The 21,861-nt window shown below is 57.5% G+C and overlaps 11 protein-coding genes across 11 annotated transcripts; 6 read left to right on the plus strand and 5 right to left on the minus strand.

The window, feature by feature from the left end:
• Positions 1 to 1,425: 1,425 nt before the first annotated feature.
• Positions 1,426 to 2,568, minus strand: SDRG_12097 (hypothetical protein). Its single transcript, XM_008618157.1, has one exon. The coding sequence runs from the start codon at positions 2,551 to 2,553 to the stop codon at positions 1,492 to 1,494; it is 1,062 nt and encodes a 353-aa protein (XP_008616379.1). The 5' UTR covers positions 2,554 to 2,568; the 3' UTR covers positions 1,426 to 1,491.
• A 402-nt stretch (positions 2,569 to 2,970) lies between these two features.
• SDRG_12098 (hypothetical protein) lies at positions 2,971 to 6,550 on the plus strand (the record flags this gene model as incomplete). The annotated part of the gene is made up of 13 exons (XM_008618158.1): positions 2,971 to 3,263; positions 3,305 to 3,448; positions 3,491 to 3,696; positions 3,748 to 3,988; positions 4,036 to 4,410; positions 4,459 to 4,706; positions 4,751 to 4,862; positions 4,910 to 5,059; positions 5,106 to 5,273; positions 5,321 to 5,704; positions 5,752 to 6,120; positions 6,168 to 6,290; positions 6,335 to 6,550. 13 exons carry the CDS (start codon positions 2,971 to 2,973, stop codon positions 6,441 to 6,443), a joined length of 2,922 nt encoding a protein of 973 aa, XP_008616380.1. The 3' UTR covers positions 6,444 to 6,550.
• SDRG_12099 (hypothetical protein) lies at positions 6,523 to 7,635 on the minus strand. The gene has a single exon (XM_008618159.1). The coding sequence runs from the start codon at positions 7,610 to 7,612 to the stop codon at positions 6,563 to 6,565; it is 1,050 nt and encodes a 349-aa protein (XP_008616381.1). The 5' UTR covers positions 7,613 to 7,635; the 3' UTR covers positions 6,523 to 6,562.
• Positions 7,636 to 7,755: 120 nt separating this feature from the next.
• SDRG_12100 (hypothetical protein) lies at positions 7,756 to 8,964 on the minus strand. Its single transcript, XM_008618160.1, has one exon. The coding sequence runs from the start codon at positions 8,941 to 8,943 to the stop codon at positions 7,873 to 7,875; it is 1,071 nt and encodes a 356-aa protein (XP_008616382.1). The 5' UTR covers positions 8,944 to 8,964; the 3' UTR covers positions 7,756 to 7,872.
• A 2,285-nt stretch (positions 8,965 to 11,249) lies between these two features.
• Positions 11,250 to 11,708, plus strand: SDRG_12101 (hypothetical protein; the record flags this gene model as incomplete). Its single annotated transcript, XM_008618161.1, has 1 exon — positions 11,250 to 11,708. The coding sequence occupies one exon, from the start codon at positions 11,250 to 11,252 to the stop codon at positions 11,706 to 11,708; it is 459 nt and encodes a 152-aa protein (XP_008616383.1).
• A 682-nt stretch (positions 11,709 to 12,390) lies between these two features.
• SDRG_12102 (hypothetical protein) lies at positions 12,391 to 13,025 on the plus strand. Its single transcript, XM_008618162.1, has one exon. It carries the CDS (start codon positions 12,510 to 12,512, stop codon positions 12,975 to 12,977), a length of 468 nt encoding a protein of 155 aa, XP_008616384.1. The 5' UTR covers positions 12,391 to 12,509; the 3' UTR covers positions 12,978 to 13,025.
• Positions 13,026 to 14,621: 1,596 nt separating this feature from the next.
• On the plus strand, positions 14,622 to 15,145 carry SDRG_12103 (hypothetical protein). Its single transcript, XM_008618163.1, has one exon. The coding sequence runs from the start codon at positions 14,627 to 14,629 to the stop codon at positions 15,077 to 15,079; it is 453 nt and encodes a 150-aa protein (XP_008616385.1). The 5' UTR covers positions 14,622 to 14,626; the 3' UTR covers positions 15,080 to 15,145.
• An 833-nt stretch (positions 15,146 to 15,978) lies between these two features.
• On the plus strand, positions 15,979 to 16,456 carry SDRG_12104 (hypothetical protein). Its single transcript, XM_008618164.1, has one exon. It carries the CDS (start codon positions 16,046 to 16,048, stop codon positions 16,391 to 16,393), a length of 348 nt encoding a protein of 115 aa, XP_008616386.1. The 5' UTR covers positions 15,979 to 16,045; the 3' UTR covers positions 16,394 to 16,456.
• Positions 16,457 to 16,636: 180 nt separating this feature from the next.
• Positions 16,637 to 17,852, minus strand: SDRG_12105 (hypothetical protein). The gene is made up of 2 exons (XM_008618165.1): positions 17,340 to 17,852; positions 16,637 to 17,211 (listed from the first exon to the last, which is right to left on the minus strand). Exons 1-2 carry the CDS (start codon positions 17,799 to 17,801, stop codon positions 16,711 to 16,713), a joined length of 963 nt encoding a protein of 320 aa, XP_008616387.1. The 5' UTR covers positions 17,802 to 17,852; the 3' UTR covers positions 16,637 to 16,710.
• Positions 17,853 to 18,273: 421 nt separating this feature from the next.
• SDRG_12106 (hypothetical protein) lies at positions 18,274 to 18,725 on the plus strand. The gene has a single exon (XM_008618166.1). It carries the CDS (start codon positions 18,323 to 18,325, stop codon positions 18,671 to 18,673), a length of 351 nt encoding a protein of 116 aa, XP_008616388.1. The 5' UTR covers positions 18,274 to 18,322; the 3' UTR covers positions 18,674 to 18,725.
• A 162-nt stretch (positions 18,726 to 18,887) lies between these two features.
• SDRG_12107 (hypothetical protein) lies at positions 18,888 to 21,688 on the minus strand (the record flags this gene model as incomplete). Its single annotated transcript, XM_008618167.1, has 13 exons — positions 18,888 to 19,236; positions 19,292 to 19,415; positions 19,461 to 19,494; positions 19,551 to 19,808; positions 19,870 to 19,936; positions 19,982 to 20,116; positions 20,184 to 20,264; positions 20,313 to 20,438; positions 20,484 to 20,617; positions 20,667 to 20,792; positions 20,838 to 21,042; positions 21,095 to 21,360; positions 21,409 to 21,688. 13 exons carry the CDS (start codon positions 21,686 to 21,688, stop codon positions 19,051 to 19,053), a joined length of 2,022 nt encoding a protein of 673 aa, XP_008616389.1. The 3' UTR covers positions 18,888 to 19,050.
• Positions 21,689 to 21,861: the final 173 nt, after the last annotated feature.

Here is a 21,861-nt window from a genome sequence, read left to right on the forward strand (position 1 = left end):
CCCAGATTTGTCATTTGGGATCCAGTTTTGACGAACATTCCAATATTACACCCAGTTTTGTCATTTTCCCATGCGTAGCCGCGTCACTCTACTCAGTTACCAGCCCCCCCACGCCCCCCCCCGCTGCGGACGCTTCTACTCGTCCAGAGCCTCTACGGACGCAGAGTAAAGCGCGCAGTTTAGGTTATCTAGCGTACTAGCGTCCGAGGCAAACCGACAGACATGAAGGACGCCGTGCGATTCTCAGAGCAGACTTGAAGGAAAACCTGGTTTTGCGTCCGCACGAGGTTGCGCGTTCGATATCATTGCAATCCTGGATCGCTCAACCAAACCCGCCAACATGACCAACTACGTATCTTTGTCGCAAGCACCCAAAAGATGGCATTCCTTGGCGTAGATCACCGCGGCCATAGGTGGCGCGCTTCCGACACGAGGCTTTTGGGAGGCTAATAGGGGCACTACCGTCAAAGGTGTCAGTCCAGGACGCTCGCTGTCATCTCATCCCGAGCGCGATCTACGTCTCCGCACGTGGGTACTAGATCCAAGCTGTCGCCAACCTCCAGCGGTCAGCTCGGTACACGATGCGACGACGACGACTCGACAACGAGAAGCAGCAACGATAACGCAAGTCGAGCACGAAATGAGAATTTTGAGCCAGGCACGAACGCGTTTGCATCGTACTACGACGGACCGACTACAGTATGGAGTCAACGGTACGGCGGTAAAGACAACGGCGCAAAGCGGAAGGGGCTTGGACCCCCGCGTCGTCGAGTCGCCAAGACGTGTGGTCAGAACACAATCATGGGACGTGGAGGACGGCGGAGACGGCGCGAGTGTTATAGCCGCCCCACTACCACGTCGGACGCTCGAGTACTGCCTCTCGGAGCGCGATCGGTAGCTCAAGTGCTAGGTGGTAGGGTCGAGTACCATGGCGTCTCGTGTCCGCTGGGCTCAGCACAGTTAGCCCGATCGGCGAGCGCCAAGAATTGAACACTAGGAAGGCGACTTCGGGCCGCCACCGCGCCGAGAGCTGCCCGGTGGAGAAAGGTATCATTCCTCGAAAACTCTCTCGTGGGCAGTCCGAGTAATATGCGGTAGCGTTGGCGCAGTCGATGTTGGAAAAGTGGCGGCGGAGGAATGCAGCACGCCTCACACAAGCTCTCGAGCCGTCCCTCGCAAGGCGACGAGCTGGAGCGCTCGACTAGTCCATGGTAGTTGTCACTGTCGGTGGACGCGCAATAGCATCCAAGAGTATAGGCCATTAGGCAATGTCAGTGACCATCAAGTAGGTAGTTGGCGAGGAGGACACGCGGGCATTTACCTCGTGCTCCTTCGCAAGGCTTTGCCCGGCTTGTGCGTCGTTCGTGGTATCGTCCACACAGAGCTCCACGACCTTATCATAGTACCCACTGTCCTTCAATAGAATGGGAACTTCACATGAGCTTCTCAGTGTTTATCAGGTGAAGGTCCAGCAGTCTCAAGTATGACCGCTTAGGCATACAAGTACTTTTCGTTGGCAACCCACGTATACGGCGGCAGCTCGCGTTCGCTGTCCTTCGAGGTACGTACGAGCACCATCGAGAGCGAGTCGCTTCGGGGCGTCGCCAGCGCACGCACTTCGTTCGGCAGTGCCATCTCGTCTGTGGGCCAAAGGACAATGTTTTCCAGATTCCAGCGCGCGGCTTCTTCGTGCAGCGTGGGAAGGCACGCAGCAAACACCTCGGGCGTCGACCCGTCGTACTTGAGGATGTCGAGCTGGTTCTCTTCAAAGTTGTGGGCCCAAACGACGTACCCGAGGATGGCCTTGTCGTCTTGTAGCACGACACCAAACGTCGTCGGCAGCGTCGATAGCGTCAAGTGCTTGCGGGCAAAGTACGCGTGCTGCACGTGAAAGAAGGTAACCGCATCCGCCGAGAGCAGAAAAGCAAGCTCGCCCGGCTGTAGCCGGCCGGCTACACGCTCCTGGTCGTGCGTAGCAATGGCTTCGAGGTCGGCGGGTGTGGCCAGCGGCCGTAGTGTCCAGCCAACAGGCAAGCGCGTGGATGCTGGCGTCGTGGCGGGCAGCGAGATCTCCAACGATGGCGCAAGCACCCAGCCTCGCGCCGCGTAGAAGCTCGTGCCAATGTCCGAGTAGAGATTGACCACTGTGTACGCGTCTTTCTTTTGGCCAAGGAACGCAGCAAGCATGGCCGATGCGTAGCCCTTCTTGCGGTGACGCGCCGGCGTGTACACGGACGCGACGCTCCAGCCATCGAGGTAGACGAGGTCGGCCGAGGGGCTCCATGGGCGAAGCACAACCGGTCGCTTAAAGACCTCGAGATACCCACGCAGGTCGAGCGTGCTCGGGTCCGACGTCGGCACCAAGACGTAGTCGGTCACAGCGTCATCCGCAAACGGCGTCGCGCGAAACTGGTCTTCGCGGTCGAGGTACTCGTCGTACGTGAGGTGCGGCGCGCCCCACTCTTCGTATGTGAGCACGTCGACCTGCGTCTCTTGGGCGTCGTCGCCAATGCGCAGCTCCACGTCCAGCATGGTTGGAGTACTAGCGTCCATGGTTGAGCTGTCGACACCTGCTGTAGACAGGCATCGGGATGTATCCGTCTAAAAACACCCCTCTTAGCGCCGTTGACTGTGCTAGAACATGCCAAGACAGCTCCACGTACAAGGATACAGCTTCTGTGACCACAGGAGCAATCGATAGTAAGCACGTCGTGCGCGACGCTAGCACGCAAGAGCATACTACTGCGCGAGGACAGCACGACTTCTGGACAGAGTTGGGTGTCGGAAGCCTCGTGCTCGACCAATGGCATTTGCCACTCAACCACAGTATCCGGATCCGCAAATTAGCGCTAGGACTCTGCCTGAGTGAGGTAAACGACCATCACTCATACCTAATTAGGCACGAGTGCACGTCGAAGTACGAACTTCGGGTCGGTGACAACGGCCAGAAGGCAAGAAGATCCGTGGCCGATGAACCCAGCGCAGCTCCTCGAGTCGACGACCGGCGCGCATTGTGGCGCCACAACACCGCTGCGCCAGCGGCCTCTGCGCCTCAAGCCATCGACGACGCTCCACGCGCACCAGGAAGCTGCGCTCGGCTGGATGGTCGGCCGCGAAGCCGGCACGTCGTCGCTGCGTGGCGGCGTCTTGGCCGACGGCCCCGGCCTTGGGAAGACGCTCACGACCTTGAGCTGTCTGGCGCTGCATCCGTCGACCGACCCGACGCTGATCGTCGTGCCCAACGCGCTCCTTGCGCAGCAATGGTACGCGGCTGCCATCCGACGTCGGGCTTATATGGCTCTAGGCTCGGCGAGATGGCGCTGCATTTCGAACCCGACACGTGGTCGACGCTCACGTACAACCCGCGCAAGCACGAGAAGCTGTCGTTCGACGCGTCGCGCCCGCCGCCCGTCGTGCTCGTCTCGCTGCACGACATGGGCCTCGAGTGGTTGCAACACTGGCGTTGTCATGGTCACTCATGCGCGCGTAGGCATCTCTTCCAGTCCGAGCAGAGCGAGCGCGGGCGCGCCACCTCGGTGCTCTTCCACGTGCGATGGCACCGCATCGTTGTCGACGAAGTGCAAGACATTCTCGGCTCGGGTACGTCGTTGGCCGCGTCGATGGTACAAGCGCTCGACGCCCACGTGCGCTGGGGCCTCTCGGCCACGCCGCTCTCCAAGCCCATCGATCTGCTCGGTAATTTCGTTTTTTGTAGATTTTACGACTCAAAATATCGTCGTGGATTAGGGCTCGCCAAGTACCTCGCCCTTCCGCCGTTCGACGACCCAGCCTACTGGACCCACGTCGACCCCCGCAACGCAGCGCATGCGGCGTCGATTCAGTCGCTCTTGCAGGACATTGTGTGGCGCACGCCGAGCACGTACGCTGTCGAGACACTGCAGATCCTCCCGCGTCAAACCGAGCTGCCAGTGCGTGTTGTGCACATGTCGGCGCTCGAGTTTGCGGCGTACCAGCCCGACTATGAACGGTATCCTACATCCTTTTCTAGTCTGTGACGCTATACATGGTGTGTAGGTTTACCAAAGATGTCGCCAAGCGCGTGCGGTCGATGCGCGGGCAGCAGGCGCAGCTGCCGCTCGCGGGCCTTCGCCGCTTGTTGGCGCACCCGTCGACGCTCAAGCTCTGCAAGGGCGCTTGCCACGTGGCGCTCAACACGACCACAAAAGACTTGGGACGCCTCCTCGATGACCTTGTGCGGTTGCGCTCCGACGCGTGCATCGCAGCGCTCGAAAACTGCTTGCACCGGTCGCTCGACTGCCCGTCCGAGCTTGCGCCAAGTGGGTACCGGCTGCTGCGCCGTCACATGAGTGTGTTTCGTGTACACAGCGGGCTGCAGCTGCGACTGCTGTGGACCATGCGGACGCTGGCCGCCCGCCCGACTTCGGTTCCGTACGTTGGTTGATACCGTAATCCTACCCTAACCCTAACTCTCTCCAGGTTCCGCCACGAGGTCCACAAGACCGTCTTGGCGCTGCCGTCCGTGCACGTCCCTCAGTTTGTGTGGCGCAAAATCTTTGCCGAGTACCTTGGCGGTGAAGACTTCACCGATCAGATCGACGCGCTCGTGCAGCAGCAGACGTCGCCCTTGTACGACGTTGTAACGGCGCTACCACCTTTGGTCGCAGCAACCCTATACCTACCGCAGGCCGCCACCGACATTGCCAACGCTCTCCCCGCCTTTTCAAGTTAGTCGATGGCTCTCGCGCGGTAGTTGACACTGCGTATATAGCGGCCGCGTGGACCACCGACTGCATCACTGCGATGCTCGCCGATGCAAGCCAGTTGCGCCTAAGCGAAGCCGCGTCCCGTCTTGGCACATACGAGCGCTGGGTCGACCTGCAGTACGTGCGCGTGATGTGTGCCAAGGTGAGTAGAATCTGCGCTGTAGCAAGCCCGAAGTGCTCGGCCGCATCGACTGGATGGCCAAGGTTCACGAGGTCTATGCACGTGCGATCCACGACTTTAGTAGCCTTATTGCCGCTGCCCAGCACCTCGCCACGCGCAACTGGCAGCGCATCAGCGTCGCGTTTCTTCAAGCGTAATACGAACCTAGAAGACGATGAGGACTTTATCTTTGGCTGTAGGTATGGCGCCTGCGACCACGGCCGTCGACGCATGAACCGCCGAGCAGTCCTCGGACGGGAAGAGCGCTGGTTCCGGCGCGACCAAGCACTCGGCCAAGGCCGCGGTGCGCAAGGCATTGCGGACATTTGCGAGCTCTGCCAGCTGCGCAACTTGGCCGACGACGCGCTGTACGACTCCAATCTCAGTCTCCTTGTCCGCATGTTGTATATGATAGGAGCTTTTGGCGCAGCGACAGCATGTCGCGAACGCTGCTGGCCCAGCTGCTCACGGCGCCGATGCGGACGCCGATGCGGGCGCTGGCCGAGGCGCTCGAAGCTCATATTATGAGCGCCGGCGACGTCGCCTACCGACTTGCCAACGACGTCGACGCGCTCGTGCGTCGGACGATCGAAGTGCGCACTTGGATGGGCCCGCAGCAAGACGAGTCGCTCGAGGTGGCGCCGGCGGTCGCAACCCAGCGCTACGACGCCGCGGTACGCAAGCTCGACGCTGCCATGCGCTACCATACGTATGTGACGCGGCTGCGTGCGCTGCAGACGACGCTGACCACCGGCGCGCCCGTCGACTGTGACCGCTGTGCTTCGTCGCTTGCTACCATGTCGACCTGTTTTGAAATGGAGGATCCTTACGAGCGTGGGCCTGTAGGGAGCAGTGTCAGCTCCTTGCGTGTGGGCACATGCTGTGCGAAAGCTGCTGTACACCGGTGTGCCCGATCTGTGCCCGGCCAAGCCCGTTTCCGCTCGACGCCGTGCCCCGTCTGCGCAACCCGACGGCGGGCAGCAAGTTTGACGTCATTGTCGACGAAATTGCGGCGCTTCAAGACGAAGCGACGACCAAGTGCATCGTCTTTTCGCAGTGGCCCGAGGCCTTGAGCCTGCTGCAGACGGCGCTCGCGGCCAAGGACATTGGGAGCCTCCACCTCCAGCGCACGAGCCAGACGGGCTTGCGCGACGAGTTCCAGGCCAACCCAAACGCTCGCGTGCTGCTGCTGCCGCTGAAGAAGTACAACCACGGGTGCGTCCACTTTGGACAACTTGTCGGAGATGAAGCGGACGTGCTAGGCTCAATCTGGTCGAGGCCACCCATGTGTTCTTGGTCGAGCCGACGTTCGAGCCGGCGCTGCAGGAGCAAGCAATGGCGCGCGTCCAGCGTCTGAGCCAGACGCAGACCAGCTACGTGCACCGGTGCGCGCTCAGATCGGAGTGGGGTGATGCGTACGTTGCCATAGGTATGTCATGGCCGCGACCGTAGAAGCGCGCATGTACGAGTGGACAAGCCGCACGCAGCGCCTCACCCAAGACGACGTCTACCGCGTCTTTACCAGCGATAGTATGTAGCCTAGTTAGTCGATCGCGTTTCTTCTCGTACCCCATATACTCACTGAACCACCAACGACACTGGTACTGGCTCGGTTAATGCCTGTAAAACATTTTTATTCCAACAACGACCTCTAGGGTTAGGCGTAGAGGTACTTTTCATTGGCGACCCACTCGAGACCGGTCACGGGAGCCCGACCTGCGCCTGCTTGGACGAGGAGCATGCTCAACGAGTCGCTTCGGGGCGTCCGACGGCGCGCGATTTCGAATGGCAGCTCCATCGCAGGCGTCGGCCAGAGACCGACGGACGCCAACTTCCACTGCCTCGCTTCCGACAGCAAATGCGGCAAAATGAGTGCAAAAGCATCGCCGCCGATGGCGCGGTATTTGAGGACGTCGAGCTGGTCGTCTTCGAAATTGTGGGCCCAGAGCACATACCCGCGCAGCGCGTTTGTTGCAGCGTCGCGCACGCAGAGCCCGTACGACGTCGGAAGATCGCAATACCCGAGACGGTGGGTCGCAAAGTACCGGTATTTTGCGTGAAAATACGCAATGTACTCGGCCGTGAGGAGAAAGCCGACTTGACCTGGCTGGAGGCCGGCTGTCATATCGGCTTGGTCACGGGCGGCGATGGCGTTGAGGGCGGCCATCGAGTCGATGGCTGAGACCACGACGTGGGCGCATGCTTTGGTAGAAGTCTGCGAAACGTCAAAGTCGGCGGGGAGCACGATCTCGTCGGACGGGTGCGGCGACCACCCGTTGGCATGATAGAGCTTGGTGCCAATGTCCGAGTACAAGTTGGAGACAATGTAGTCGAATTGCTCGCGCACCAAGAAGGCCTGGAGCGTGATGGCGCCATAGCCTTGCCGCCGATGGGTCTCCGGCGTGAAGAGCGACGCGACGCTAAATGCCTCTGCAAACATGGGCGCCGGCGCGGTGTGCGGCCAGAGAATGCAGCGCTGCGCAAAGACCTCCAAGTACCCGCGCAGGTCGAGCGTGTCTGGGTCTGTCGTTGGCACCAAGACATAGTCGGTGACGAGCTTTTGGCCAAACTTGGAGGCGCGGAATTGCACTTCACGCTCGCGGTACTCGTCAAAGGATACGGTCGGCGCACCCCACTCGGGGTACGTGAGCACACTCACTTGGCGGCTTTGGTCCGAAGAGCCCTTGCGCAGCTCCATTGGCGGCATGGCCTGTCCACTGAGAGGCTAAACGCACGCCATTTGGCCCTTAATTTTGGCCAATCCCATGTGCGCTTTTTGAAAAGCGTGGTTGTATTGGCTACTATTCTAGCCAATCCCGCGCGATATACGTGGACAGCTGGCGCAACGACTGCAACAAGGTGTGGCTTTCGTGTTGCTGGCAACAAGAACCTCGACGGATCATTGATACTAGCTGCTTGCAACGACTTTAGTATGTTCGTCATGGCATCCAAGGACACACCGTGCATCTAGGCGTAGAGGTAGAGCTCGTCCGCGACCCACTGAAACGTTTCAACGCTCGTATCGCCTTCGGGATTAGCATGATTGGCTTGCACGAGCAACATCGAGAGCGAGTCGTCACGCGGCCGCGCAAGCGCTCGTATGGATTCCGGCAAGGCCATGTCCTTGGTCGGCCAGAGACAAATGTGGTCCAAGCCCCACGCCGCGGCCTCGGCATGCAGCGTCGGCGCAAACGCTGCAAACACGTCAGTAGCGTCGTCGAGCGCCCGAAACTTGAGCACATCGAGCGTCCGTTCTTCAAAGTTGTAGGTCCAAATGACATAGCCGCGGACGACGCCGTTTTCGTGGAGGTAGACGCCGTAGTTGGTGGGAAGCGTCGTCATGTGGTGGCGGTGCACGCCACAGTAGCGGTGCTTGACGTGGTAAAACTCGATGCAGTCAGTTGTGAGTAAAAAGCCAACCTCGCCGGGCCGTAGATTCGCCATCATCGCCGCACGATCTAGCACCGCAATGGGCTCGAGCGCCGCAAGCGACGTCATCAAAACGAGTGACGCGTCGTGGACCGGCAAGCTTGTCGACGCGACGGGCAGCAGGATTTCGTCGGACGCGACAAGGTTCCAGCCGCACTTGGCATAAAACGACGTTCCGACGTCCGAGTAGAGGTTCGAGACGAGGTAGGGCAAGGTCTTTCCCGAGCTGCTGTCGGTCATGGCCGCCATGCGCTGGAGAAAGGCTGCAAGCATAGCCGAGCCAAGACCTTGCTTCCGGTAGCCTTCGGGCGTAAAGACCGACGCCACACTGTACGCATCAAACGAAATGGGTGGCGACGCGTCGTGGGGCCGCAAGACCGCGCGCCGCTGGAAGATCTCGAGGTACCCTCGAATGTCGAGTGTGTCGGGGTCGTTCTTTGGAATAAAGACATAGTCGGCCATCCACGCGCCAAACTGCGTCGACCGGAAGTGCGCTTCGCGGACAAGGTACTGCGGGAACGTCACGTGTGGGGCACCCCACGAGGAGTACGTGAGAACATTCACGCGGTCTTCTTGGGACTTGGACCGCAGGCGCAGCTCGAGCTCCATCAGTTCGCACCGTCCGTCGACTGGTTCAAGAAGTGCGCCATCATTTTGCGATCATCTCAAGGTGGTCGCAAATTGTGACCAATCAAATTCGTGTGTAACAGGCAATTGGATTCTTTTCGGCCAATCGGCGTTGCCTTTCAAAATGAATTCGGGGCGATCGCCACGCGGTCGGCGGCTTCGTCCAAGCCTAATAACTTTGATGCCCTGATACCATACAGTCGAAGCTCCCTAATTGCATATCCCGAAACTCGATATTCCTCTCCAGTGTGATACCGTCCGACCTTGATTTTTTACAACTCAAAACGTAATAAAATAAATTCGATTCACGCAGCCAACCATTTGATCCGCAAAGCAACCCGCCGAATGACCAAGAAGCCGCCACGCGCAGATCCTACCCAGTACCAAGCACGCCGTGTCCAACCCAGTCACGGAGATGGACGAGCTTGGCGCAGCAATGAAGATGCTCGCTGTCGGAGCTCGTGCAAGAGGTTTTGTCTTCGACGTGCCCTCAGCTGCAGAGTACGTTGACTCTGGCGAAACGGACGCCTTGACGCTCTTGGGGTACCTCACAATCGACCAGATTTGCGACTTCGTGAGCTACGTCGACGAGGATGATGAGGTCGCTTTGATATTCAACTCCGCTCTTGAATGCGACCAGTTTTGATCATCACGAGAAAAATATTATTCATGGGCTTTATATTTCTTACCTTGCACAATTAATATACCTCTCTGATGCATAAATTATCCACTATGCAATTAGGGGGCTTCGACTGTATTCGAGTCCTCCCGCAGTCTTCTGGCGATAGCAAGAAGGAGAGTCCACGGATACTGTGCTTTGTCGACTTGGTCACCTCTGTTGGACAGTGGTAGGCACGTAGGAGCTGGACACGGTGCAGACGTTGTCGGTCCTCGCCGTCTAGCACATTGCATCTGGACTGGCATGGCGGACACGACAATTCACGCCGTGGACATTGGCGCCACAGCAGTGGACATTTGCTGTCGCACGATGACGAATCTCAAATCTCCAGTGCAGAATAAACTCACTTCACCAACGAATCTCGAGTCAAACGCCTGTAAATTTCACAAAAACCTCTCTCGGCGGCTTTCGCCAGCATCATGGATCGAATCCCAACCTTATCATTCGTACAATTGTATCTGTTCCAAAAACGATCTTGTGACGCTTGTTCGTCAATGACATCAACCGCCTCGGAACATCGGTCGTTCTCAATACGTTTACTGTGATGACGCCGTCCTCGGTCTCGAGTGAACACGGCGGACGCCGATCGCGAACCCGACACGTTGCGTCGGATGCTTCGCGCTTGATCACGAAACGACGTACCGCCAAAGCGCGCCAGAGGCAAAGTTGAAGTAGTAGCTTTGCGATCAGCCGCGCAGAAAACACACGATGGCGAGCGTCTTCCAGCGCCTGCTCTACCTAGCACTTCTTCCGAGGGCGGGAACCATACTTTGCCTCGCGGAATCGCATCGCCTCTTGTGTTCAATTTGGATTTTTCATTTTTAAATCGCAAAAAACGATTGGACATTCCGACTTGAAGACACGCATCTTGTTCGATGCCGCCAAAGATACTCGGTCGGAATCGCTCGTATACGACGCCACGACATGCTGGGTGGTGCATGTCGCTTTTCTGATCAAGCATTTTTGGCCTTTCAACACGTGATGACGCACGCACGTGAGAGCTGTGTAAATAGTCTCGCAGATAGCGTAATGTGCCAACTTATGCAGCGCGGAGCTGCACCGCTGTCGCAACCAAGACGACGTCGTCCGAGCTTCAAGTTGCGGCCTTGTTTTTATCGCTGGCGCTGGCGCCACATTCGGATGGTGTGTTCGTGGCGCCGTGTTCCTCTCGCCTCCGACCCACGTGTAATAGGACAACCCCGTTTCATACTTCACTGCCACGGACGCAGGCGATTTGATGGTCTATTGCATAGCCTGCCGCGACCATTCCTTTGCATGCTGGGTACTCGTTCAAGTAGCCACATAATATAGATATAGATAGCTCAAGGATGCTGTTGCCGTTGTCCGTACACTCGCGTCGCTATTCGTCGATCAACTGCTGCGACCACCACAGAGGAATGGCAGGTGCAAAGTGAAAAATCCACATCGCTTATCCGTGCGTCAGTGAATTTGCCGCCATTCTACGCGATAGGATTGGCCGGATCGCAACAATCCGGATAATCTGCGCGACGCCATTGGCCAATGGCCGACGGCCGGTTAGAAATCGGGCTTGTCCCAGTTGAGACTTTGACCAGCTTCAGAAGCGGTCACTTTTACATCTGCCCACTGCATGCACATGGTCTGCCCGCCGTCGACCAAGCCGTCGGGCTTGAAGAAGCTATGGACCAAGGTGGTCCACCCGTTCTCGCACGCCGTACCGGCCAAGGAGCCGCCGGTCAAGGATACGCAAGCATACATCTGCACCTGCGTGCAGCTCAACGTGCTCGCGGCGCGCCGCCGCCAAGCCATGGCCCCGCCCGCGCGCGCAGCGGCCACCATGGCGCCCATCGCACTTCCCGATGAGTTTCGCATGGAGAAGAAGGACAAGACACTGGTCAGTGGGCACCGCGTGCCCTACTGCCCGATCCAGAACCAGCGCTGGAAGAGCTACCGCAAGGCGCGCACGTTTGAAGCGATCGCTGAAGACGACGATGCGCTGGACGCCAACCAACCGATCGTTTGCCCTGGCTGCATGGCGCGATCGAGTCTCTCGACAGTCACGAGCCACGACCTCGAGGACGACTACTAGACACAACAACCGTTCCTGGGCCTATTTAAGCGCAATCGCACAACCGTATTATTTATTTACGAATCCCAGAATCTCGTCGAGCTTGAAGCACCCAAAAAGCACTGCTGAACGCGCGCTACTCGACACGTCAGAAGCTGCTTGTACTTCAGAGTCATGGCATCCAGAATGCTGCACGGCGTTGAAAACGAACAACGAACGGTCGTCGGAACGAGGCGGAACGGCAAGATTCGTACTGCACTGCACGTCTCGTCTCGCTGCAATGTAAGGAACCAACGTGTACCGAAGACCATCACCGACACTGTCTCTCGGTCGTCTTGGTGGCGCGTGCAAGAAGCGAGCCGGTCGACTGTCGCAGATCTGGAATCTCAACGGTTGTCCCGTCCCATGTTTCAAGTCCATTGGCTGGATTCAGCGTGGACCCATCACCTCGGTTCGTGTTGGGCGATCTGCGGCGGCTCGTTCTTTGACAGCACAGAAACGCAGTGCGATTTTGCACGTTGTTTGAATATCGGTCGTCTCTCGAGGACCTTGGCTTTTTCTATGGCGCTGCTGTCCATGGCAGTGTACCTGGCAGTGTAGTGTTCTTAACGGCCGACGTCTCTGTTGCTGTCACTGATGCGCGTAATCACTCTCGTCCGCTACAGCCGCACAATCCCATCACGTGTACACGCATCATCCTAGCTTGCGTGTTCCCATGCATGGCTGCAGTATAGCCATCGTGGATGCTGCGGGCGCTGCCTGAGGACCCCCGGTCACCCATGTCTAGGCCATGACCTGACTAGGGGTCCTGCTGCCTGGTGGATGCGGCATCTTCACGTTCCAGCTGGTGCAAATTGCAGCTATCACCGCCTCGTTTATTCATTTGCCGATTTGACCATGGCCATCCACGACCGAGAGACCGAGCCAAAAGCCGCGACGCTCAAGTCATGGTGGCGCAAGCTGCTACTGGCGAAAGAAGGCGCCGAGTGCACGTGCCACAAGCTGCCCTACCACGCCGACGCCAAGCGCCGGGCCAAAGCCGCCAACCAGCGCCAGAAGAAGACAACCATTTTCGTCTGGTCGCCGATGCAGCTGCCGCGGAAATACAAAAGCGATATGCGGAATCGCGCGCTCGTGGGCGGCCGCCCCGTCCCTTTCATTCCGTCCCAAAACGACAAGTGGAAAACCTATCGCAACAGCAGCTCGTTCGAAGCCATTGATGAAGACATATTGTGCACATTTTGCGCCCTTCGATGCACACGCGACGAGAGCGACGTGGACACGTGGTGATTTTGCGTTGAATGTCATAATAGTAATGGACGTTTTTGAGAGTTTACGGAATAGCTCCACGTTTTAGTACATCGCTAGCGCATGCCAAGATTCGATTCACAAAGAGAGGATAGAATAGGACGCTATTACCTGCATTCGACACGACCCGAGTCCAGCTACAGATGGCACTCCCAACCTCAATGGACAAAGTTGTGTCCTGGCGCCCAAATAAAAAACAGCAAGTCCAACGGCAGCTCACAAGATAATTTCGAGCTTGTCGGGGCATTTCATTCGAACGCGCAGGATCGATGGCGATACCATGGGCACTTTGTGGGCGGTTCAACGACGAGAGCACCGCCACGAAAGACTTGTCGAATGTATCAACTGCATACATTGATACTCTAAAAACACACACTTGACACAAATGATCCCGAGCGCGCCAGTGCGAAGCCGATCGCAAGCAACAATGACGTCGGGCTCCATCTTCGTCATGCGACGGATCCGAAGCGCAGCTCTTGTCTTTGGACCCAAAAGACGTCGCACGTTCGGTCGTTCGTTCGTTCGCTGTCCACGGGACAGAGACGTCGACGCATCCGTGTCGGACTGCACCCACTCAAGCTCAAACTCAATGGACATGTCGTTCTTGCTTTCGACTAGAGACAGTTGAAGCGATGGTGTCACGCATTCGTGTCGTGCAAGGGCATACAACGCAGCCATAACCCGTTTGCCACAGGAAAAATCAATTTTTTTCATTTTTGGTTGTGCGCGGCTAGATCATGAAATTGGGTACTAATAGCAGACACGTACTCATACCACCTTCCACACCTGACACATCTACCCCATGAAAGCGACTAAACTAAATTAAATCCATCCGCGAAAAATGGCGATCGTCGTCACTCCACCGCGCATCTTCCCAAGGTTCCAGATTCGCACGTCAGCGGCCTCGGAATATGTGTCACGAATGTCGGTCAACGGGTCGTGATCACCGAAATCGAAATCTGGCGTTTGAAATCCACCACGCGCAGCTTGCTGGAACGCGCATTGTGGTACATAACAAAATAAAATAAATTAGCCGCACAGTCTATAAAATAGTATAGGATGGTTGTTGGAGGTTGTGAATTGAAAAATGCAGAAATCGAAACGTCGACTCCCATCATTCCAGTGTGCTGATGGCCATCATGGACGAGCGCCGACCGCTCGGCTGATAGGCGTTTGACATGTTAACTCGCAGATACGCCCGCAATTTTCAATACTCTATAAAGTATTACTTTTCTACAATGTGAGAGCGTCTGGAGCGAAGGCAGACGAAGCACGATATCTGCATGTCGAAGCCAGTGAACGCACGTGCATGAGAAGCCGAGGAAGATTCTTTCTTCTCAGTTCCTCACATTCCAAAACGCCATCGGCTTCATCGAAGGACGATGAGCGACGACTTCAACGTGGTCGGTACATGCGCCATGAAGGCGGTTGCGTTGACGCCAGCTTTGGGCTGCGGCCATCAAGCTACTCCTTGTCCACGATCCCGGTTAGTCAACGGAGTTCGATTATCCGGACAATATACTGGATCGTTGTATGGCTTGGCAGCCAACGGCTCTGTATCCGGATGTCGGAAGCAGAATGTAGGTATTTCGAACGTTGCGATCGGCGGCTGTCAGATTAAGATTTTCAGCATGGCACCCAGCAAGCCCAGCAAGCTCCGAGCGTGGTGGCAGCGGACGCTGGCCTCGGTCGGCCCGTGCAAGCAGCCATCAACCAAGGTGGCGCCAAGCAAGGCGCGGTACATCTGCACGTGCGTCTCGCTCAACGCGCTGGCGACACGGCGCGGCGCGGCCCCGATCCGCTACGACGCGCCGACAACACCCATCATGCTGCCGCGCGAGTTTACCGCCGAGGCCAAGAATCTCTCGGTCGTCGGCGGCAAGCGCGTGCCGTTCTGCCCGACTCAGACCGCGCGCATGAAGAGCCGACGTGCAACGACCACGTTTGCTGCGATCGCCGAAGACGCGACGACGTCGGGCGGCCAAATCGTGTGCCCTGGCTGCGCCGCGCGCGCGCGCCTGAGTGCATCCGTCACGCACTGCGCCGAGCTCGACGACGACGACGACTCGGACGAAGAGTACTAACTTATGGGCCCATCGCGACACTAGATTATTGGCTATAATGCACCACCTATTTATCTTGTCTCTTGCTTTGCATGGCCTTTCCTGCACCAAAGACGCAAGCCGGCACCGAGAGAACGTGGTTTGGATGTGGCAGCAAGCTCTTTTCCTTCCTAACAATGGACGTCTATCAACGCGAGTTGGTCGTCGAGACCGAATGCAGACGAGCGGTCGGGACGCGCTCCAGTGCGACGTACAAGTACCGCAGTATTCGTTCAGGCGCGTTGGCTCTTCCTCGCCGAGACGACGCCACCGGGTCCGCCGTCGGAAGCTGCAGCACCCAAAAGATTGGTCACCGCCTCATGGGACAGTCGACTTTCCGAGCTTGGCCGAGCTCGGAAGGATGTACCACTCACCGGCTGTTCTGTGTTAGTCGATTCCAAGTGCGCTGGACGTTGAAGTCGTGGCTCCGAGGTGCAGGCCTGGTCCTTGCGCACGTCGTGGGTGGTGGCGGCTGCAGATACACCACAACACAGCGTGTGGGATCGACGATGCTACGGCCTGCGACCGTACGGTGCGTTGCAGAGGTAGTAGAACTGATGGTTTTTTAGAGCCGCCCACATTACAAAACTTCTGAAAATAATGGGCTTCAACGTCCACCGTATCTCTACGTCGTTGTCGCTAACGTCACGCCCTTTGCATCGCTGCGGCTGACATCGTCTACAGAGCTGCGAGAGCAGCAAAGCCCTCTCCGCCCGGGATGCGCAGTGCGGTGGTTGAGCCCTCGACCGCCTTGACGTCGCGCATGACGAACGGCGTAGCTCATGTTTATCGACGGCATCAGTCCAAGCTAAGCCGTGGGACGTCCCCATATGTCGTCTTGGCGAGATGCGCGATGAAATACCGTCACTCTGGCACCCTTGTCGCAGTCGCACCGGGGTTATTGGTGCTGTTCACTTTCCATTTTGCCACATCCAATACACTCCTACCATGGCCATTCGCCTCGGCGCTACGACGTCCAAGACACCCAAGACGAACGACAAGAAGACGTTGAAAGGCTGGTGGCGCAAGCTCGTGGCCAAGACGGAGCGTCCAACGCGGTTTCCCGTCGTGCCCTTGCCAGCCAAGTACGCCAACGAGTCCAAGCAAACCACCGTCGTTGGTGGCAAGCCCGTGCCGTTCCTGCCGCACCAAGTGGCGTCGATGAAGGCGCGCACATCGGTTGATGAGCTCGGGCCAATTGACGAGCTCAAAGAAGGTGTGCAGCCCAAGAAAGCCGTGCATGACCCGACAATCGTCGCGACCAATATGGTCTTTATGATGTCGTCGGCCATGTGATGCAACGTCATAAAAGCACTAGGAATAGTTAAGTTATACAACATTGAGGGTCGTCTTTCCTCCTTTGTACACTGCAGCGACGAGCGAGCGGCCAAAGAGACGGTACGTGGGGCATTGTCGACGCAGAAGGCGCCACTCGTCCAATCGAAGGCGCTGTTGGACTGCACCGGTTCAACTTTTCTTGTTTGGTGAGCTCCGTATTCTGTCGCCGCTTGGATTCCGCGATGTTTATTCAGCAATTTGCTCCGATTTGCCACATGACAATAATGTTGCCACCAACATTTGGCTTTGTGCCACCAACATGTAGCTGCATCATACTACACGCTGACCTTGGGTCCCGCATTGCCAAGGTGGCGACATATGATTGATAAATCGCCATGGTAGAAGGACGCGGCGAGTACGTCTGCATGGTTGTCGCCGAGTAGGGACGCTTGCGCGGTGATCGTAGCGGTGAGCAGCAGTTCCCACTCGGTGCGGGGCTTGGACTGGTGGCCCATCGCGTACGCCACCCGCACTTGCGAGAGGAGCGTCTCTTGGTGGTGGTCGCCGAGGCACTGACGATAGAGGTCCCGCGCACGGCGGTGGCAGCGCTCGGCGTCGGCATAGAGTTGTTCGTCGTCAAAGACGCAGCCGAGATGGCGCGACAACGCTGCTTGCTCCAGCGGCGAGCGTGACGCTGCGATCGACGCCTCCAGTGTCGTCTTGATCCATGGAGACAGGGTTGAAAAGAGACGCCGGTCCACCGCAATGAACGATGTCTCGGCGCGAATCAAAGCAAAGATACCGTCGCGGTCGCTTGGCACCGTAGTCTCGGACGCCTAGCTCTGGATCGTAGCCAGCATACCGCGGAAGGCGTTGTGCTTGGAAATGTCGTTGAGAAACCGAGCCTTCTGGCCCCGCGCAAGTGCAATCTCAAAGCGCGGCCCAGTGTCACGGCGGCGTAGACCTCAAAGACGCACCAGCTCCGGCGGAGCACGATCGGGTCGTTCCACGGGTGCATGATCATGACCACGTTGCCGATGGCCGCCAAGCTCGTCTTGAACGTCGACGACCAGTGCTCAAACGACTGCGCCGCCACGTGCTGGTTGTTGTTGAAGACGCAAAACCAAATGACGGCGTCCGCGAGCACGCCTTGGTCGGCGAAGAAGCACTCGAGGCTGTTGACGGTCTCCAAGAAGAGGTACTGCCAGGCGTGGCTGACATACCAGTTGGCCGGCGCAACGTACGCGGTGGTCGTCGAGTCGTTGGCGAGATGGTCGACGAGCGAGAGCCCCGAGGGTTTGGTCATAGGTACGACAAACTCAAAGCAGACGTCGGCGGTCGTCGTGCCAGCAAAGGATGCTTCGCCGCCGTGGTCGCTGATGAAGCGACGGAGGTAGGCGAGGCGCACGCCGACTGGTGACGCCATTGCGATATTGTTGGATTCCTCCTGTTCTTCAGGCCGCTCTTCAGACAGGCGGGTAGCGCAGTCGTGTTTGGGTGATTTTAGATTGCTGAGTGACTTAAACCATGCATGTCTAAAACAACACAATTTGAAGGTGAACGGCCAACTCGGAGCTGCACGCCAGTGACGCTGACCATCAGAGCGTGTTGCTGCATGTATATGTGAGGTATAACCTTGAGCTAGTGTGCAGCTTGCAGTTCTTTGGGTCTGATACTCCCACTGTACACTGGAAGACGAGGTGGTTGCCACGCGGTTGCCACGTCATGATACGACTATTGTCGTTGGGTACTGACGCACCTCTTGCAGCTCTCGCATCCAGGAACGGATTCTGTTGCGAATCTGTGCTTCGACTCTGCTGGGTTCACATCAGCGTAAGTTCTAGATCCCAAGATCCCCAGATTCGAATTCGAATCTCGACACTATCATTGCGATCGGCCAGCAATCGTCGATACTTGCCGTCCCACTACGAGCAGCCATCTCGGAGAATGCTCTGCTTAAACAACACGTCCATTGATACGCTGTGCAAAGCCCCGCTGCACTCGTCGCCTATTGTCATGCAGCCCAAGCACCTTGCGCAGCTGAGCAAGCGTCCGACAACACCCGTGGTCCCACTGCCGGCGTGCTACGCCCACGCCAAGTACACAACGTCGCTCGTCGGCGGGAAGCGCGTGGCCTTTGTGCCGCACCAGGTGCGCCGGCTGCGTCTACGCCGCAGCATGAAGCTGCGTATTTCGCCCATCTACGAAGACGGCTACCGCCATTGTATGCCAAGGTCGTCGCCGACGATGGCGACTGGCCCGACGCTGGCGATGCCTGGCATGAGCTGCTATCTCTAGCTACCTCCCATTGCCATAAGTGTCGTGAATGTATATCTCGTCGTGTTGTCCTACGAGGTGCTGGAATATCGACACATATGCAGCGCAGTGCGGCCGATTGGGTGGGTCTCGAGGTGGCAGAGCGTCTGCCTCTCAAACCCATCGAGCCAAGGGACCCGTGCACGTACCTGCACGTCTGGGGTGCGCTATCACTGCCGTCGAATAGCGTCAAGAAGCGTATCATAATGTGCCTTCGGGTTAAGTTCTTATGACCGTACTCTGGGATTTCCTTTGTTATTCACTCGAGGCATCTGTTGACCTAGCCCTAGCCCACCCGACGCGGCTATGGTCGAATCGGGCAAACACGCGCAGGACTCGACGTTGTTGTACGTGTTGAACTATTGCAGTAGGAAATGACGCAGGGCCTTGGACTGCCATAACTGGAGCGACGCTTGCAGATGTTTCTCGAGACTCTTTTTGTCATCGTGGAGCGAGACGACAAAAGGGAGGAGCTTGCGCGGGATCGGCTCGAGCGCCACTGGGATCCCAGCCGGCGACACGCTTTGCAGTACCAACTGCTCTACCTACAACCACAAAATAGGTTACATATTTCAATGTTCGCATCGACAAGTTGTCTACCAGGCCAACGACGACAGTGAGCATCGATTCGAAAGCTTCAAGGTACAAGACATTTGTCAGCAGCGATCGCCGGTGGCTCGTACGCGCACTGCCCGTTGCCAAGAGGTCGTACAGCTCAGCCACGCTAGCACCACGACGTTGCACCGGCTAGTACTTCAACGAGGCTCACCGCTTCGCGTAGCGCGTCAAGTGTTGCTGGCAGGCTACAAAATCGACAATAAATCGAAAAATTGGAGAAAAAACTCTAAAAACTACATACCGTCCAGGATCGCAAGCATGCAGGTAGACGACGGAATGGCTTCGTTTAGCGCTTGCAGGTCCATGTCTGGTAGAGCGGACGTGTACGAGATCATCTCGTTCACAGGTCGAAACCACGACCCACGCGACGCCAAGACGGCTTGGTACGGAGCCAGTGCTGCCGAGAGCACTAGCAGACCATCGGGAATGGTTTGAAAGCGCACTGTCGGTATATTTGACGTCGGACACATGCGGGCACCGGCTTCGGTGATGCCAAGGGCTATGTAATACAGTATGGTACTCAGTCGGTGACAGACATCAGATATAAGACAAAAGTGTACAAGGATCGGCGACAAATTCAAGGCACATGACGGTGGGAGCCACGGGCACGAGTGTATACGCGTAAACCTAAATCATGTGATTCTCTAACAGAAAAAGACGGTGTAATTGCACCGTGCGCCGCTGGTGGCCAAAGGTAGTGAGGGCAGTTGCAGCCTTCCCGAGCTCGGTTTGCAGCATCGCGTATGGGTGAAACTGGCTTGTGTATGTGTGGAGGACAGCCAGAAGGTGGTCGGACGGACAGAGTCGCTACGAAAAACAAGACATTTTGTCCAAAATATCTAAAAAATTGACCAAAAGATACAAAAACACGAACCTCCAGCAGCACGAGCAGCACGAGCGCAGCGCAAATGTCGATCGTCGTCGTACCCGAGGGTGTTGCGTCCCATAACGTCGACTAGAGGACAAGGTTGTGTATATATGACAACATGGACGCTTCGAGTACCAAGTCGACTTCGCCGTGGCAGAGCTTGGCGCGGACGTTGGGGCCAGCAGCGCACATGAAGAGGTCGACAGACGCCGCCAACGCACTCGGCGACAGCGTCTCGTAGAGTCGATTGAGGTCGGCGTCCTAATGCGATAGTTGCATCCGAGTACTGTCGTAGAACGTCGTTACCGAGTCGAATAGGGTGCGCGCAAGAAGCACTTGGTGCTGCGAGCGCTGGCCAAAGCCGTCGAGCGTCGAGTAGTACGCAGCGAGTTGCGCGTGGGCCATGCCCCGGGGCACACTAGGATTCACACGTACAAAATCTAGTGCAGAGGAATAAGGGCAACGGCTGCGTGACAAGTGTCGTCGTACCGCAGCGGACGAGATATTCGAGTACGGGAATCGATAAAAAGAGCGAAAAGAGAGTTTGGCCGCTTTGAAAGGCATCGATCGAGCGTTCTACGAGGCGGCGTCGGGCCTTGGCTTGGACCGACGCACCTAGAGACAACCTAGTTTCACTCTGACACAAACCCTAATCCTCACCAGCAAATACAGTGTCGAGGTCCAAGGTCGCTACAAGGTCGCGGGTTCCCGCACAAAGTGGGGCTGTCGACGGTGCAAACAACGGCAGCGACGCGTAGACCAGATGCGCACTCGCATTGTCGAGCAGCACGGGCTCGGCCAGAAGCACGAGGAGCAGCGAGCCAAAGCACCCCGGAAAGTCCATGGGCGCGACAAAGCCATGCCACTAGGACACCACAACACTACTAGTTTGGACAGTCGCGAAGAAGGAGACGTACGACGAGGTTCCGCAAATTGAGCCCCGACGGAAAGAAGAGCAGGCGCAGGAGCTGCAGGTAGCCGGGCGGCAGCGCTTCGACGAGCTCGGGCGATTGCAGCAAATCGCGCAAAATCATGTTGGACTTGACGCCGTCGTTGCAGCGCGCATACGCGTTATAGAGCGCTCGCTCAAGGACTGTCACGAGCAGCGTAAAGCTGATGTAGTGGTGGCCAGTCGCCCAGTGCGTGCGCACGAGCGGCGGCAGGGCAGCGCCGTGCGGCAAGCCTACGCCACTCGAGTCGATGATGTATACCGTCTGTGCATGGAAGGTACCACTGCACAGTGCTTCAAAGCGCTCGCAGGTGGCCTCGGGCGCGGCGCGGAGGTGGCGATCGACGGCCAAAGCGACGGTCCATGCACAGTCGACGCCGTGGCCAGGTGCGTCCGAGTTGGCGACGGCCGCTGCAAAGGCCGGCCATGACACCGGCGCGCCAAGGACGTAGCCGTCAGGTACCACATTGTTGGGCGACGGCAGTTGCAGGCGGCGCGCCATGCCATCGTACAGCGCTGCGTGGACCTCGGGCGACACGGCGGGTCGGTATGGTTGCTGCATCGCAAATTGCGATTTTCAGCCAATCGGGAGCGCGTATTTTGTGTCCGATTTGTGACACCAATTTTGTGTCGACACAAACGCAGGCACAAAACGCAAATTAGTCTATGCGACCAACCGGTGCGATATTCCAACGCATGCAATGGTTCAGCGCCTGTCCACAATGCCTAGCCCCG

Source organism: Saprolegnia diclina (assembly GCF_000281045.1).
Source record: "Saprolegnia diclina VS20 unplaced genomic scaffold supercont1.46, whole genome shotgun sequence".
NCBI classification, from domain to species: domain Eukaryota; phylum Oomycota; class Saprolegniomycetes; order Saprolegniales; family Saprolegniaceae; genus Saprolegnia; species Saprolegnia diclina.